The following is a 13,900-nucleotide window of genomic DNA, read 5'->3' on the forward strand; positions in this document are numbered from 1 at the left end:
CCTGTCCAGCGGGCGGCCTGGCCCCCGCCCCTGGCCCCCGGCCCCTGGCACTCACACTCTTTGGACATGCCCACTTCGAAGCACTTCTGCAGCCGGCAGTACTGGCAGCGGTTGCGGGTCACCTTGTTGATGATGCAGTTCTTGTCCCTGTGACACGTGTACACCATGTTCTTCTGGATGCTGCGGCGGAAGAAGCCCTGAGCATGGAGGGGAGGGAGTCAGATCAGCCACACCAGCCCGGGGCCCCAGCCAGGGGCCCGGAGGCCAGGCCGCGGCTGCCGCCAAGCCTTCAGCCGTCACCTGCCTGAGCAGGCCAGATGAGGTGGGAGAGGGCTCACCTACTAGGACGCCCCCGAAAGAACTGCAATGCCTGCCCCCACACTGCGAGCACCCCCAACCCACACCCACAGACCTGCCTCCTCCCTCCCTGGGAAGAGGATGTCAGGGCTGCCAGCGCGCCAGGAAAAGGGGAGACGGGGCTAGAGAGGGGAGAGGCAGAGCTCCGGGACCCTCCGCCCCGGCTCAGAGCACGGGGAGAGAAAGCAGGGGGAGGAGGCACACAGGGACACAGGCAGGCTGGAGGGGGGATGGAGATGGAGACACACAGTGTCAGGAACCAGCAGCAGGACGCACGCTTGCCAACCAGGGGGATGTGTACGGACTGGTCGCACGTGACCCCCGGCTGGGTAGAGGCTCCACACTCGGGCTAACTGGAGGAGACGTGACAGACCAGGGACAGGCAGGACAGGCAAAGACACCCCCCCCCAGGCCTGCTGCTTTGCCCCTGATCTTAGCCCCACACCTGGGGGGACAGCTGCTCCAGGCGGAGAGGCAGGCAGGAGCCCAAGCCCCCACGCTGTACAGCCTCTGAGCCCCCAGCCTCCGGGGCAGAAACAGGTACCGAGGCTCAGGCCCTGGGAGGTGCGGCGAGGCCATGCCCACAGCCGCCGGGAAGGTGGCAGCGGCGTCTGGACCCTGGAGCCTGACGTGGGCGCAGGGAAGTCCAGCCAGACCCCGGGGAGCCCCCGGCCTGGGAGTCTGAAGGAGAGGCTGCGGCGAGGCGCCTGCTCCTGCTGCCTCCTGCCAGGCCGCCGTGGGGAGGTTCAGGCAGGGCCACTGGGGGCAGGCCTCCTGGGTCCCCAGCCAAGAGCCGGCCGGCAGCCAGCTCACCATGGCAACCTGGGCCGCGGTGGCAGAGCAGACCTACACCCTGCCAACTCGAGGATGGAGACAGGGAAAGGAGCTCGGCAGGAGGGGACCTCTTGGGTCTGGGGGACCCCCTGCCTGCTCATCCATGGGGGGTTTATTGCAGGCCCCCCCCCATAGCTGCTGCGACCTGCCACGTAGGAGCAAGTGCAGAAGCTTCAAGGACACCCCCCTTGCACCCCCAACAGCCAACTCCCGGGATGGGACAGCGGGGATGCTGGCTGATCTCATCAGGACCGCCTTCCCCAGGGGCTCACTCACCTTGCAGCCCTCACAGGCGCTGACCCCATAGTGGTAGCCCGAGGATTTGTCCTGGCAGACGAAGCAGGGCTTGTAGATGCGGGGCAGGGGGGGAGGCGAGGGGGGGCTGGGCACTATCTCTTCGGAACTGCTGCTCTGGGTCTCGATGGCTAGAGAGAGAGAGGAGGGAGGGGCGGTTAGAGACCCAGGCTGCCATCCTCAAGGCCGCGCCCGCCCGCCCGCCAGTCCTGCCTCCCGCTCTCTCCCGGAGCCCCTCCCGCAGCCCCAGGGTTCAAACTCAGGGGCAGGAGCGCGGGCTCAGGAGCGCTGGGCCTCCCCAGCCAGACGTGGGGAAGGAGGCTGCCAACGAGCCCCTCGGCACCCCATCACACTCCTGGCTGCTCCCCAGACCCCACCTTCCAGCCCAGAGAGGCCGGCGGATAAACCGTGTGCGGACACGGCTACACCTGGGCAGGGGGCCTGGTCAGAGCGCCTGGCACCTGGGCGGCCGCACCTCTCCCGTGAGGAAGGAGTTAAGGCCTACGAGGAGGGAGGGAAGAGGACATAAGCGAGGGGCAGAGGAAACTGGGGTCAACAGGATATTCAAAGGCGGCCACTCCCCCACCCCCTCGGCTTCCGCTCCCCCCTCCTCGCTGACGGCAGCCACAGCCCCTCCTCCACCCAAACAATCCCCGGCCTGAGGCCCGGTGAGCAAAGAAAAGTTGCAAATGTTCAGGGCGAAGCAGGCGGGACTCCTCCTGATAAGCAGGGGACGAGGAGGGGGTCCCCACGGGCCCCGGAAGCCCCTGGCTCTGGGTGCCCAGTCTGGGGGGGAGCGGCGTGACAATGGGGGGTCTGTTCCCATCAATGCTCTGTCTGTCTGGCCTCAACACTATGTCCGGGTTACTGCCCCCTCCCCTCCCGTTATTCAGCTCCACCAGGGCAGCCAGGAGGGCTGACCCAGCCAGCAAGGCAGCCCTCACTAGCCAAACCCTCCCCAGTGCTTGGCCCCGTGCCCATCACCCCAGGCAGGGCAGGACTGGGCTGGGCGGGGGCTGTCTGTGCCCAGAGCCCGGGCAGCCGGGGGTACACTGTGCTGGATGGAGGACTGTGACCAGCACCCTCCTGAGGCCTTGCTAAGCCCGCTTGTCCAAGCTCAAGGATGCCTCCCCAGGGGGCGGGGTGCATGCCTGACCACCTCCCCCCACCCCCCAGAATCCTACCCGGTCTCACCCCAAAGACCAGCACACAAGGCTCTGGCATGCCAAAGGGCCCAGAGCTCCTGGCCCGAGCACCTTACAGCCATCGGTCACCTGCCCCCCCGTGGTCCAGGCCCAGAGAAAAGCAGCCTGAACGCGGGGGCCCACTGCATGCATGCACCCCGCCCCCTACCTGCAGGCACACCACCCACGCATGGCCAGGAGGTGGATGGCAGGGGACCAGGCCAACCACCTTGGCAGGGCTTTCCTGGCTCTCAGTAGGGCCCGGGCACCACGTCCCTGGGCAGCCTGGCCAACCAGCGCTGTGGTGGCCCCATGCCCCGTGCCTGCCCAGAGGCCAGCCCACAGCAAAGACACCGGGGGCGCCCACACCCCCATCGGTCCACAGACTCCCCGCTGACCTCCCCTCCCAGCCCTCACCCAACACCAAACTGCCCCGGCCTGGTTCGCCCCACCGCGCTCTCCTGGAGGCCAGACAAGCGAATCAGACAGGCGAGAGGCCTGGGAACAGCTGCCGGGCTGGGGGCAGGGTTGGGGGGTCGGGGGAGGCCGGGAGGCAGAGGGGTGAGCGACAAAAGAGGCCTTTGTTGTGCTAACTTTTTCCAAGACGTAAAAGGAGTAACAATAGACAATCCAGACTGGTGTGTGTGTGTGTGGGGGGGGGGTGTCAAGGACACGGGGCAGGGGGTGGAAGGGCTGTGGCCTAGAATCCCAGTCCCAGATCCCAGGCGCAGAGGGTGAAGGCACTGGCCTGCCGCGCCCCCCCCCCCCCCCCCCGAAATGGACCAGGCTGGAGGGGGAGAGAGTCCAGAGCGGGATGAGGAGGGGAGGAGGGGCATGGGGAGGCACACAGGATACCAGGATGACAGACAGACAGCTCTGAGGTCAGAGTCAAACCAGTGGGGCAAAGGTCTGCAGAAATCCGGAGCTCAGGCAAAGTCCGGAGGGTGTTTCTGGGGCCGGAAGAATGTGCCTGTCCGTTCGGCAGGTTAGGGCGGATGACCCTGACCCCACGCGGGGCTACAGTGTGGCCTGGGGGAGGCCCCCTCCACCCACCTGGCTGCCTTGGAGGCTCTGACCTGGTCTGTGCTCCCGCCTCCAGCACACACACGCCCCTGCCTGTCACCAGGTGACAGCTGAGGGTTCCTAGTGCACCCTGAGTCCGGGCCCAGCGCCCACCTCCCCAGGCCTCCAGCCAGCAGCCCGGGGCACCCTAAGGACGCACAGCTCTAGGTCTGGCCACACAGCCCCGCCCCACCACCTCCCTCCCAGAGGCCCCAGCCCCCCAACCCCTCTCCCGGCAGAGAGAAGCGGAGCAGCCACACCTTCTCCGCTCAAAGTTCCAGCGCCCGCGGCTGGCAGCGGCCCAGGAGCCGGGGTCCCGGGGCGCCCCTCCCCGCCCCCCGCCCCTCCCCGCGGGCAGGAGGCGGGGCCCGCTCCCCACGCCCCGGAGCGCCCGCAGCCCGCACAGGCCGGCTTCCTGGAGGGGATCCGGAGGAAACAGGCCGGGCCCCCGGCCAGCAGCTCCCCGCCCGCCCCGGCTGGCGCCCGCCCCGCGGCGGCTCCCCGGCAGCCCCTGGCGGGCCGGGAAGGGGCGCGGGGCCTCCGTGCTCCCCTCCCTCCGGGGGTGGGGGGCGAGGCAGAGGCCCCGGGCCGCGGCCCGATAACATCTCCCCTCCCCCGCGGGCCACGTGCTTCGCATTCTTGGACGTCTGGAGCGGGCGGAGGCGCGAGCGGAGATCGGCGGGGGACAGACGGGGAACCACATCCTGTGGACCCCTCGTCTTCGCGTGCCCCCCAAACAGAGCTCCGCGGGGGATGGCAACGTCCCGGGCCCCGCAGGACGGAGACTGTCTCCACTGGCCTGCTGTCGCTTCCCACCTTGGGTGGCGGAGGCAGAGGGCTCCTGTCACCAGAGGACCCCAAGGCAGGGTGCTGTCCGCCCCCCCCCCCCATTAGTCACTTCCGGCCTCCGGGTCTTCCCAGGGCTGGAACCCCCCTCCCAGCTCCCAGCCCGGAGCGGAGCCCACTGACACCCACCCACATGCATTCATTCACCGCCACGGCCTAGAGGGCCCAGGCCCAGGCCAGGCTGCAGCTCTGCCCCCAGACGGGGGGGGGAGGGGGGGGAGGGGGGGTGAACAGGCCCCCACTTCCCGGTCACCTGCCCCCCAGCTCCTCAGACGCCTGGACTCCCCGCTCCCCCACCCCCTTCCGCTGGGACCGGGAAGAGCTGAGCTGCCCCGGAGCTAAGGAAGAGCTGGGGCTGGAACCCAAGGCCCAGTCCTCTGGGAAGGCAGCCAAGGCCAGTGACCCAATGGGGGTGGGGGTACCTTCCTTCAGCTCTGGGAGGACGGAAGAAGGCTCCTGGTGTCATACTTCTCACCTCTCTGTGTGGTTTTTTTTTTTCCAAAGTCAAACCCGCGCTCACACCCCTGTCCCTCCCACAGCCTGCAGCCTGCAGCCTCCCGGCCGGTCTGCACCGCCACCCCCCAGGCAAAGGTCAAGGGCCGGGACAAAAGCGAAGGCTGAGGTTACGGTGGTTCTCCGAGAGGCAGCGGTGGGGTGTCTCTCTGTCTCTCTCCCAGCGCACAGGAGCTGGGGGTTGCCCTGCACCCCTCTCCAACCTGCCAGGCCCCCAGAACCTGCTCGGCCCTCCGGAGGGAGACAGCAGGTTCAGGGGGATGGGAGCCGCTCCCGGGAAGAGTGAAGCCCGAGGGGAGCGGGGAAGAAACCCCCGCCTTGTAACAATACCACCCCCCTCCCCAGCGGGGTGCCAGCTCCCACCCACCCAGGTCTGAGCGCTGGGTCTGAACACACCCAGCCCTGCACCCGGTGCTCACCGCTCCCCTAGGGCCCAGAGCCCCGCCCCCCCCCCAGAGGAACCTGAACCCTGACACGGGCAGTGAGAAGGGGAGCAGCCCGCCAGGACTTGGGGTTCTCAGCAGCCCCCCTCAGGAAGGGAGCGTCCAGCACCTGCCCCCGCCCCCAAGTGAGCACAGGGTAACAAAAGGACACGGCTGGTTGGGAAGGGAGGTACTTGGGTCCGGAGGAGCCCAAAAACACACTCCCGCCCAGGGCAGCTCTCCCCCTCCTCCTGGGACGGAACCCTCCAGGATGCCAGCTCGGAGTGGCTCGGGCCGGGGGCTGCACCCCGATGGGCAGGGGCCCTCCCCAAGAGGGCAGGGTGCCTCAGCATGGCAGAGGGGTGTCGGTGAAGTTGCCCCGGCCTGCCACACCCCACCGCCAGCGCCTCCCGGACACCCCCTCTGAGGACACAGGACAAGGCCTGGGACCCGGGGAGGAGGCCCCTCCACTTCGGGGCAGACGGGCCCACAAACGGGACCTTGACCCCACCCTCTAGGGTGGGAGAAAGGACCACGCTGCGGTGAGGCGACTGGGTTCCAGGCAAGAAGACCTGGAGCGGGGCGGGGGCGTCCTCTCCCCGCCAAGAAGCGGGAGGCTCAGCGCACGAATGTTTCCTGGAGGGAGGAACCCCCAAAGTTCCCGAGCCCCGGAGTACACCACCTCAGGACCGGGCCGGGGTATTCCCGGAGTCCGATTGTCCAGCAAAGGCACCGGGGCTCCAGCAAGAGAACAGGGACGGCGAAGCGGGGAGACGAGACCCCACCACGCCCCCAGGAGCGGACGCCCCGGCCCCCCCACCCTCACAATGGGAGCGGGGCCGGTACCTACAGTGGTTGGAGCCGGTCCAGAGCGGGGTCCGCCGCGGGGTGGAGTAGGGCGCGGGCGCGGGGAGCCCCTTGTCGGGGAGCAGGCAGGCCCGGCTCTGGCTGTAAAGATCCACCACCAGGAAGGGGCTGGGCGCGGGGGCGAGCCCCGCCACCTCCACGCCCTCGTACATCCCCGCAGAGACGGGCGGTCCGGGCGGCGGGGGGGTCCCGGGAGCCGCCTCCCTCACTCGGGCGCCGGCGCCATCCAGGGAGCGCGGCCGGGGGCGCGGGGCGCGTCCCCCGCCCCGAAAGGCGGCCCGGCCGGGGGCCCGCCCGCCGCCCCGGGTCCCGCGTCCGCTCGGCCGGCCGCTCCGCCAGCTCCGGGTGGGACGCGGGCAAGTTGTGCGCGCGGGGGGGCGGGGGCCCCTCGGCTCCCCCCCGGGGCCGCCAGGCCGAGCCCCGGACTCGGCGGCTTCACCTCGAGGGGGGCTCCCGGCCGGCCGTCCGGAGTCTGCGGGCGCGGGAGGCAGAGTCCCGCGGCGCCCCGAGCGCCGGGCGGGGGCGGGACCGGCGCGGGAGGCGGGGAGCCCCGGGCACTTCCTCCTCCTCCTCCTCCCGCCGGGGCGCCCGGGCTGCTCCGGGGCCGGGACACCGGGGAGGGGGGACCCCGCGCGGCCCCGCCTCCCGGACCCGCCGCTGGGGCTCCGGCGGGGCGCGCCGCCGCCCCCACCTCCCCCACCTCCCCCGCCCCCGCCGCGAGCCCCCTCCCCGGACCCACTCCTCCCTCCCCCCTCCGCCGGCGCCGCCCCTCGCTTAACCCTTTCCCCGGCGGCGGCGGCGGGAGGGAGCCGGGGCCGGAGAGGGGCGGGCGCGCAGGGCGGGGGGGCCGGGAGGGCGGAGAGGCGGGCGGGGAGGACCGGGCGCCCGGGGGAGCCGCCCGCTCAGGCTGCGGCCGGTGCCCGGTGCGCGGGGAGGAGGGGGCGCGGGGCGGGGATGGAAGGGGGCGGCGCCCCCACCCCAGTTCCGGCTGCCAGGCCCCCCCGGGCGAGCTCGGCCCGGAGCGGCGGTGCCGCGGGGACGGTGGGGCGCGGGCGCAGGGTGGCCGGGGTCCCGGGCGCACCGCCGCCTCATTTGCCTAATGCCATGCGGCTGAACTCTCGCTGAACTCGCCCGGCGGCGCCTCACCTCCGGGTGACCCACCCACCGCGGCCGTGACATCACCGCGCGCCCGCCCGGGGGCTCGCCGCCGGCCCCCCATCCCCCGGGCCGGCTCCCCCGGAGGCACGAGCGCGGTCCCGGCGGCGGCGGGAAGGGCCGGTGTGTGGCCACGGGGACGCGGCGTCCCGGGTGTGACATTGTGCGGCTCAGACGCCGTGTCGGATGGAGACACCCGGCTTGTGTCATTGTCTGTGACATCATGTGCGCCCGCCCGCCCGCCCGCGGAGCCTCCCCTCCCGCCGCTTCCGGTGAGCAGAGCGCGCCCGGCCCGGGGTGTCTCCCACCTCGGAACCGGGATCGGCCCGCCGCACCGCCCAGCCCCGGGAGATCCGAGGACGGGCCGGTGCTCTCCAGCTGACCACTTCCTCTGGGAGCTCCGGCGCCTGCTCCCCGGGGGAAAGGCCCGGGAGGAAAGGCCCAGGTGGGTAGGTCCGGGAAGGGGGGCGTGTTCCTGGAGGAGAGGGTATCCCAGGACTCCCTCCGACCCTCCCTCATCCCCGCAGGGGATGGGATCTACCTGCTTCCCAAGGACATTCTTCTAGAAGCCGGTTCTCAACACGTGCACATGGTCACGGAATCCTCCCAGCTATCCCAGAGAAAAGAGGCATTAATCCTGTTTCTCAGCAAGGCGAGGTGGGTTGCCCACCGGCCACACTACCGAGAAAGGGCCGTGTGTTGGAACTTTCTGCTGTCAAAGCCCATATTCCTACCCTGCCGGGCCCATTCAAGAAATAAAAATGTATTTTTTTTTTAGCACCTCTTATGTGGACACTGGTGAGCCTGCCCTTGCAGTCCTTATGGAGGAACAGCCATTAAGCAAATATTGATTATACGTGTGTGTGTGTGTGTGTGTGTGTGTGTGTGTTTGCAAACTGACATAATGGGTAGTGGGACACAAGTATCGCATGCTTTGAAGAATTAATGTAGGTACTGATGGGTCAGGGAGGACCTCAAAGCAGAGACCTGGTTAGTCAGGCAAAGAGTAGGAAGAAGCCGAAGCTGGTTTGGCTCAGTGGATAGAGCATCGGTCTGTGGGCTGAAAGATCCCAGGTTCGATTCCTGTCAGGGGCATGTATGTTGGCTGCGGGCACATCCCCGGTGGGGGGTGTGCAGGAGGCGGCTGGTCGATGTTTCTCTCTCATCGACGTTTCTGGCTCTCTCTCTCTCTCCCTTCCTCTCTGTAAAAAATCAATAAAATATATTTTTTTAAAAAATAGGAAGAAGGGCAGTCTCTTAAAACGAACGAGCCTGTGCAAAGGTCCTGGGGTTACAGAAGTTGGTGAGTTCATTCGAGGAACTGGCAGAGGAACAGAGTAGACGGAGCATAAAACTCAAGAGGAAAAGGGGCACAGGACCAGGCTGCAGAGGTGTGCTGAGGCTTCAGACCACAAAACGGGCCTGTGAGCTTCATTCAGACTTTCGGATTTTATCCTAAACGCAAGGAGAACCCACAGGAAAATCCCAAGCAGAGGAGAGGCATTACGAGATCTTTCTGGCAGATAGGTGAGGAAGGGATTGTCGGAGGGCAGGAGAGACCAGTTAGAAGCTCCTGCAGCCGTCTGGACAGCACACAACGGTAGTGCAGTCTAGGAAACTGGCTGTGTTGATAGACAGGGGAAGGTGGATTCTTGAAACTTTTTTTTAAAACCTCACTTGAGAACATTTGTCCATCGATTTTTATTTTTTTTTAAATATATTTTATTGATTTTGTACAGAGAGGAAGAGAGAGAGAGAGAGAGTTAGAAACATCGATGAGAGAGAGTCATCGATCAGCTGCCTCTTGCACACCCCCCACTGGGGATATGCCCGCAACCAAGGTACATGCCCCTGACCGGAATCAAACCCGGGTCCCTTCAGTCCCCAAGCCGACGCTCTATCCATTGAGCCAAACCGGTTTCGGCTGTCCATCGATTTTTAAAGAGAGTGGACAGGCCAAAGCCGGTTTGGCTCAGTGGCAGAGCGTTGGTCTGCGGACTGAGGGGGTCCTAGGTTCAATTCCGGTCAGGGGCATGTACGTTGGTTGCGGGCACATCCCCGGTGGGGGGTGTGCAGGAGGCGGCTGGTCGGTGTTTCTCTCTCATCGATGTTTCTAGCTCTCTAGCTCTCTCCCTTCCTCTCTGTAAAAAATCAATAAAATATATTTTTAAAAAAAGAGAGAGAGAGAGAGTGGACAGGAAGGAGGGGTGAGGAGAGAGAGAGAAAAACATCAATGTGAGAGAGAGACATGGATTGGCTGCCTCGGGGAATATGCCACAACCAGGGCAGGGATGGAACCTGCAACCCAGGTATGTGCCCTTGGCCAGGAATCAAACCCACAACCCTTTGATGCGCAGGCTGATGCTCTAACCACTGAACAACACAGTCAGGTTTAAAAGTTTTTGAGGGTAGAATGGGGGGTGGGGGGCAGGGTGAGTGGGGCTAGGAAAGGAGATAGCAAAGAGGACTCGTGTGTGGCCTGTGCACCAGCCACGTTCCTGAGACTAAAAGTAGAGAAGCCTCCTGGGCGGGGGAGCAGGCGAGTGTGGGGCTGCAAAGTGAGACGCACCCACGTGAGGTCTGAGCGGCCGGTGGCATGCCAGGGTCCGGGGCACGAACGCCAGCCTTGGCAGTGAGTGAGACTGCTGGGGAGAAGGCAGATGCTTCCACCGCCCTTGGTGTCTCTCCTCCCAAAGGATGTAGCTCCTGGGCATCAGTTACGTTCTAGGCCCACGGTCGGCAAACCGCTGCTCTTTGGCCCCTTGAGGGTGGCTTTTCCACAAAATACCACGGCCTGGGCGAGTCTATTTTGAAGAAGTGGCGTTAGAAGAAGTTTAAGTCTAAAGAATTAGGCTCTCAAAAGAAATTTCGATCGCTGTGCTGTTGATGTTTGGCTCTGTGGACTGATGAGTTTGCCGACCACTGGCCCAGGCTCTGTGTCCACCACGGGAGGTGAGACTGGCCCTGCCACCACAGGCCTGGGATAGGGACACCGTCTCCTAAAGGATGCGAGCTCGTAGCAGGAGCCGGGTGGGGAGCCGCCCCTTCCTGGCAGGGATGAGTGTTGTAAGAGAAAAAAAATAAAGACCCGCCGAAACCGGTTTGGCTCTGTGGACAGAGTGTCGGCCTGTGGACTGGAAGGTCCCGGGTTTGATTCCGGTCAAGGGCATATGCCTTGGTTGCGGGCACATCCCCAGTGTGTGTGTGAGGGGGTGTGCAAGAGGCAGCTGATCGATGATTCTCTCTCATCGATGTTTCTAACTCTCTATTCCTCTCTGTAAAAAGCCAATAAAATGTATTTTTTTAAAAAAAAATAAAGACCCACAGGCATTCCAATGAGGGAGAAAGGGCAGCAAGCTGAGGGGAGCGTCTCTGGAGGTTTCTGGAAAGAGACTGGATTGGGTGCTCCTTGGAGGAGGGATAGGATTTCTGGACCCGAAGGGGAGAACGTGGGGGTGAGATACCTGTTCTGGGCGACAGCAAGGTCATGGGTCAGAGCAGAACCCGGAGTCCCGGGCAGGGAGAGATGAGGGGGGGAAAGGAAGGCCAGCTGGCCGGTGGCTGCAGGCCTGGGCCCCCCTCCGCAGCACCCCCACAGCTCCCCCAGGGCTGTGTGCCGAGCGGGCCCTCACTGCACTGGCCCCCACTGTGCCAGGCAGGGCTCCCTCCTGTCCCCACCCCCATCTGGAGGGGATCACAAACAGGAAGCCATGAGGCCCTGAACCAGGTCCCAGGACCGGGGGGCCATCCCCCAAGATCAGGGGTCTTCAAACTACGGCCCGCGGGCCACATGCAGCCCCCAGGGGAGTCTGATCCTGCCCGCCAGGTTTTTTGGGCAGTGAGCGCAGCCGAGATGTTACAGTAGGAATTAGTAGTTCATATAGTCCGGCCCTCCAGCTCTCTGAGGGACCGTGATCTGGCCCCCACTTTAAAAAGTTTGAGGACCCCTGCCCAAGACGATGCCTGGCTCTGCCCGCCCCTCATCACCACGGCTCATCGGTCCAGGTCCTCTGAGCTCCCCCAGCCTGCACAGCACGCAGGTCCCCGCGGCCAGAAGGGCGAGGAGCACTGCTCTAACGAGGAGGAAGCAGACCAGAGCGTTCGGTGACCTGCCCAAGCCAAACAGAAAGCGCTCCCTGTGAGACTGCTGCCCACAGCGCCTCGGTCTGAGGTTCCCAGCGCCCAGCGGTCAAAATGCGGGGGGAGGGGGGGGCGCTCTACTTCTGATCTGGTGAGGGCTGAGGGCCACAGCTCCGCCGGCCGTCCACCTGCTCGCTCCACGGAGGAGGAGGAGGAGGAGGAGGAGGAGGAAGGCGGGGTGGGCACCACCCCAAAGCCGTTTGCAGAAGGGAAACCTCTTCCTCTTTCTACATGGCTACCCCTGAAGATGGTCAGGTCTTCGCCGGCACGTCCCCGCGGGCACAGGGCCCTTACGGTGCCCCAGGTCCGGGCCAGTCTAAGAGGGCAGGCTTCCTTCCCCAAGTCTCCCCCTGCCCCCAGCCCCTGCCGGGATCCTGCCCAGAGAGGGCCTGTGCATGAGGAATGCCGCCAGGTAAAAGGTGAGGGCCCCCTTTTCATTCAAAATCCCATCCAGCCGAAACCGGTGTGGCTCAGTGGATAGAGCGTTGGCCTGTAGACTAAAAGGTCCCAGGTTCGATTCCGGTCAAGGGCATGTACCTTGGTTGCGGGCACATCCCCAGTAGGGGGTGTGCAGGAGGGGTGTGCAAGAGGCAGCTGATTGATGTTTCTAGCTTCCTATCCCTCTCTCTTCCTCTCTGTAAAAACTCAATAAAATATATTTTTAAAACATTCCATCCAAAGGTCTTGGCTGACTCTACATTTTGGATCCCAGCAAAGGCATGGCTTAGCTCAGGGGTCCTCAAACTTTTTAAAGTGGGGGCCAGATCACGGTCCCTCAGAGAGCTGGAGGGCCGGACTATATGAACTACTAATCCCTACTGTAACACCTCGGCTGCGCTCACTGCCCAAAAAACCTGGCGGGCCGGATCAGACTCCTCTGCGGGCCGCATGTGGCCCGCGGGCCATAGTTTGAAGCTGTACCACCTCCCCTGGGCTTCCCCCCCCCCCCCCATATTGTCCAGGGAAAGAGAGAGAGGGAGGGAGGGAGAGGAAAGGGTGCAGCCTGCGGTGGGGACAGGGTGGCAGAGGAGAAGGGCACACCCCTCCCTCTGTCTCCCCAGGTCTCGGGCCCTAGGGCCATGCCCAGCCTGAGGGCACACACAGCGAGCACAGGGACAGGGAGGGAAAGACCCTGCCCGCCTTTCGGGGCTCCCGTTTCCGGCTCCTCCGCTGCCTGCTTCCAGCTTCCCTGCCCCCGCCCCACACACTGAAACAAAATAAGACTATGAACTGTGGTTTTTACACTCTGTTCCTGCAGTGTCTGTCTGGAGCCGGGGGAAGGCTGCCTGCTGAGCTGAGCCCGGCAAACTCCCGCGGGCGGCGGCAGAGGGCAGATTCGGGGGCGGGGATGGGTGTGAACAGACTGTATCCGCAGCTTCCAGGACAGGATGGAGATCTGGCCCGGGCCTCTTATCGCTCTTTCCCTCCAGCCTTCAGCATCCAACACAGAGAAGAGAGGGCGAGGCTGGGGGGGGCGGGGGGGGGGTGCTGCCTTCGCCCCCTGCTGGGGGAAGGCGGGAGTTCCGGAGGCAGGGCCTGGGCCCGGGCCATGGGGGGATTTCGGCAGAGGCACTGCCCGCTCCGGGCTTCCCACACCCAGGAGTGCCCCTCAAAATACCCCCCCCCAGAGCTGCCAATCCGGCTGTTGGAAAAGAGCCCGGCTCCCCGCCCTGGAACCAGCCTCCCCCTCCACGGAGGAGACAGCGCCCCGCTCCCCGGCTGTGAGGATTAGGACGGCGAACCGAAGATAAGGTCCCACACACAGGAGGTGCTCCAGCGACGCTAGCAACCCACCGAGGAGGCCCCCAGGGCCCCGAGGTCCCGGCCCTTCTCACGGTCCCAACAGCTGTGCGACGGCTAGGAGACGGCGTGGATGGCCTGGCCTGGTCTCAGCCCTCTGAGGGGGCTCCGGTCCGATCCCCGCCGGACAGACGGACGGACAGGGCAGCACGCTCAGAGAGGCCATCCGATCAGCAAGCGGCAAAGCCGAGCTCACACTGCCCTGCCCCGCCGGGGGCTTTCGGCGGGGGGTGAGGGGGGGCATCAGAAGAGGCAGGCTAGCTCCCCCTGCCACCTGGATGATGGGAAAGGGAGGCCCCCCCCCAGCACCCTCCACAGGCCCCGCCCCCCAGGCGCGCTGAGCCCTAAGCCAAGGCCCCTCCCTCCGCACACACGCTGTGACACCCCTTCCCAGCTCCCCCGACTGGATCCCCCCAAAACACGCCG

General features: G+C 65.5%; 1 protein-coding gene across 3 annotated transcripts in view; it reads right to left on the reverse strand.

Annotated features, from left to right (window-relative positions):
* The window catches only part of RARA (retinoic acid receptor alpha), a 45,550-nt gene that overhangs the window by 6,674 nt on the left and 24,976 nt on the right, over nt 1–13,900 (reverse strand). For 2 of the 3 annotated variants that reach the window (XM_084863711.1, XM_084863710.1), the window contains exons 3-4: nt 1,468–1,616; nt 56–197 (exon numbers count right to left, since the gene is read on the reverse strand). In XM_084863711.1, coding sequence (XP_084719837.1) covers nt 56–197; nt 1,468–1,616 — 291 coding nt within the window. Of the gene's footprint in view, nt 1–55; nt 198–1,467; nt 1,617–6,362; nt 6,999–13,900 lie in introns of those variants that run through there. The other variant, XM_084863712.1, reaches the window with a different exon arrangement.

The sequence above is a fragment of the Pipistrellus hanaki genome (assembly GCF_964339955.1).
Source record: "Pipistrellus hanaki genome assembly, chromosome: 16".
Lineage (NCBI taxonomy): Eukaryota > Metazoa > Chordata > Mammalia > Chiroptera > Vespertilionidae > Pipistrellus > Pipistrellus hanaki.